This window comes from Corvus brachyrhynchos, unplaced genomic scaffold, assembly GCF_000691975.1.
Source record: "Corvus brachyrhynchos isolate BGI_N302 unplaced genomic scaffold, ASM69197v1 scaffold99, whole genome shotgun sequence".
NCBI lineage: Eukaryota > Metazoa > Chordata > Aves > Passeriformes > Corvidae > Corvus > Corvus brachyrhynchos.
Genome location: NW_008239778.1, coordinates 198,299 through 198,962, shown reverse-complemented (window position 1 = coordinate 198,962; position 664 = coordinate 198,299). Strand labels below are relative to the sequence as shown.

The window sequence follows — 664 nt, the reverse complement described above, 5'->3', positions numbered from 1 at the left end:
AGATCTGAGCTGCCACAGGCACACCATGGATGGGGCCAGCATCGGGGATATGGCACAGACTGGGGGGACAACCACAGCCCTCGGGGACACGGGATCTTGGACTGCGAGGACTGTGCAAACCATGGAACAGACAGTTGGACGGACGGACAGACAGAGCTCTCCAGCCTGCATGGCCCTCACAGTTTATTTCTGTCTAGCTGAGGCTGTGCTGCTGGTGGCTCTGGGGATCTCATCAGGTGCTCTCCTCCCCGGGCTGGGGGCAGTCCAGCCAGTACTGGGCGATGGAGCGGGGATAGCGTGGCCGCACCAGGTCCACGCGCTTGGTGCGCAGGTTGACACGGTAGTACTTGTCTGGGGGGAAGGGGACACGGCTGTCAGGACTGTCCTTAGCTCTGGGGAGCTGCCAGCACCTTCCCACTGCATCCCAGAGCTCGGGGACATTGCAGAGAGAGAGGAGCCCTCCCCATGCCCCGGCAGCCCTGGTCCCGCATCATTCCTGGCTCCTGCTGGGCCAGACTCACCTCCGACAAAGAAGTAGACACTCTGGAGCATCTCACACGTGGAGCCCGACAGCCCATCGCTTTCAACACCTGCTGAGTCGGGGTCATTTTGCAGCCAGCTCCAGAATCCCAAATTCAGTGACCGGTGGTGGTTGTATCTCTTG

The 664-nt window shown here is 61.0% G+C and overlaps 2 protein-coding genes across 2 annotated transcripts in view; one reads left to right on the top strand and one right to left on the bottom strand.

Moving 5' to 3' along the window:
• Positions 1-8, top strand: part of KIF12 (kinesin family member 12) — a 3,722-nt gene extending 3,714 nt beyond the window's left edge. Inside the window, exon 13 of the mRNA XM_017742947.1 lies at positions 3-8. Within this exon, the coding sequence (XP_017598436.1) occupies positions 3-8 (6 nt within the window). The remainder of the gene's footprint in view (positions 1-2) is intronic.
• Positions 9-157: 149 nt separating this feature from the next.
• The window catches only part of VTN (vitronectin), a 6,018-nt gene continuing 5,511 nt past the window's right edge, over positions 158-664 (bottom strand). Inside the window, 2 exon segments of the mRNA XM_017743078.1 lie at positions 158-351; positions 522-660. Of these exon segments, the coding sequence (XP_017598567.1) occupies positions 233-351; positions 522-660 (258 nt within the window). The 3' untranslated portion in view covers positions 158-232.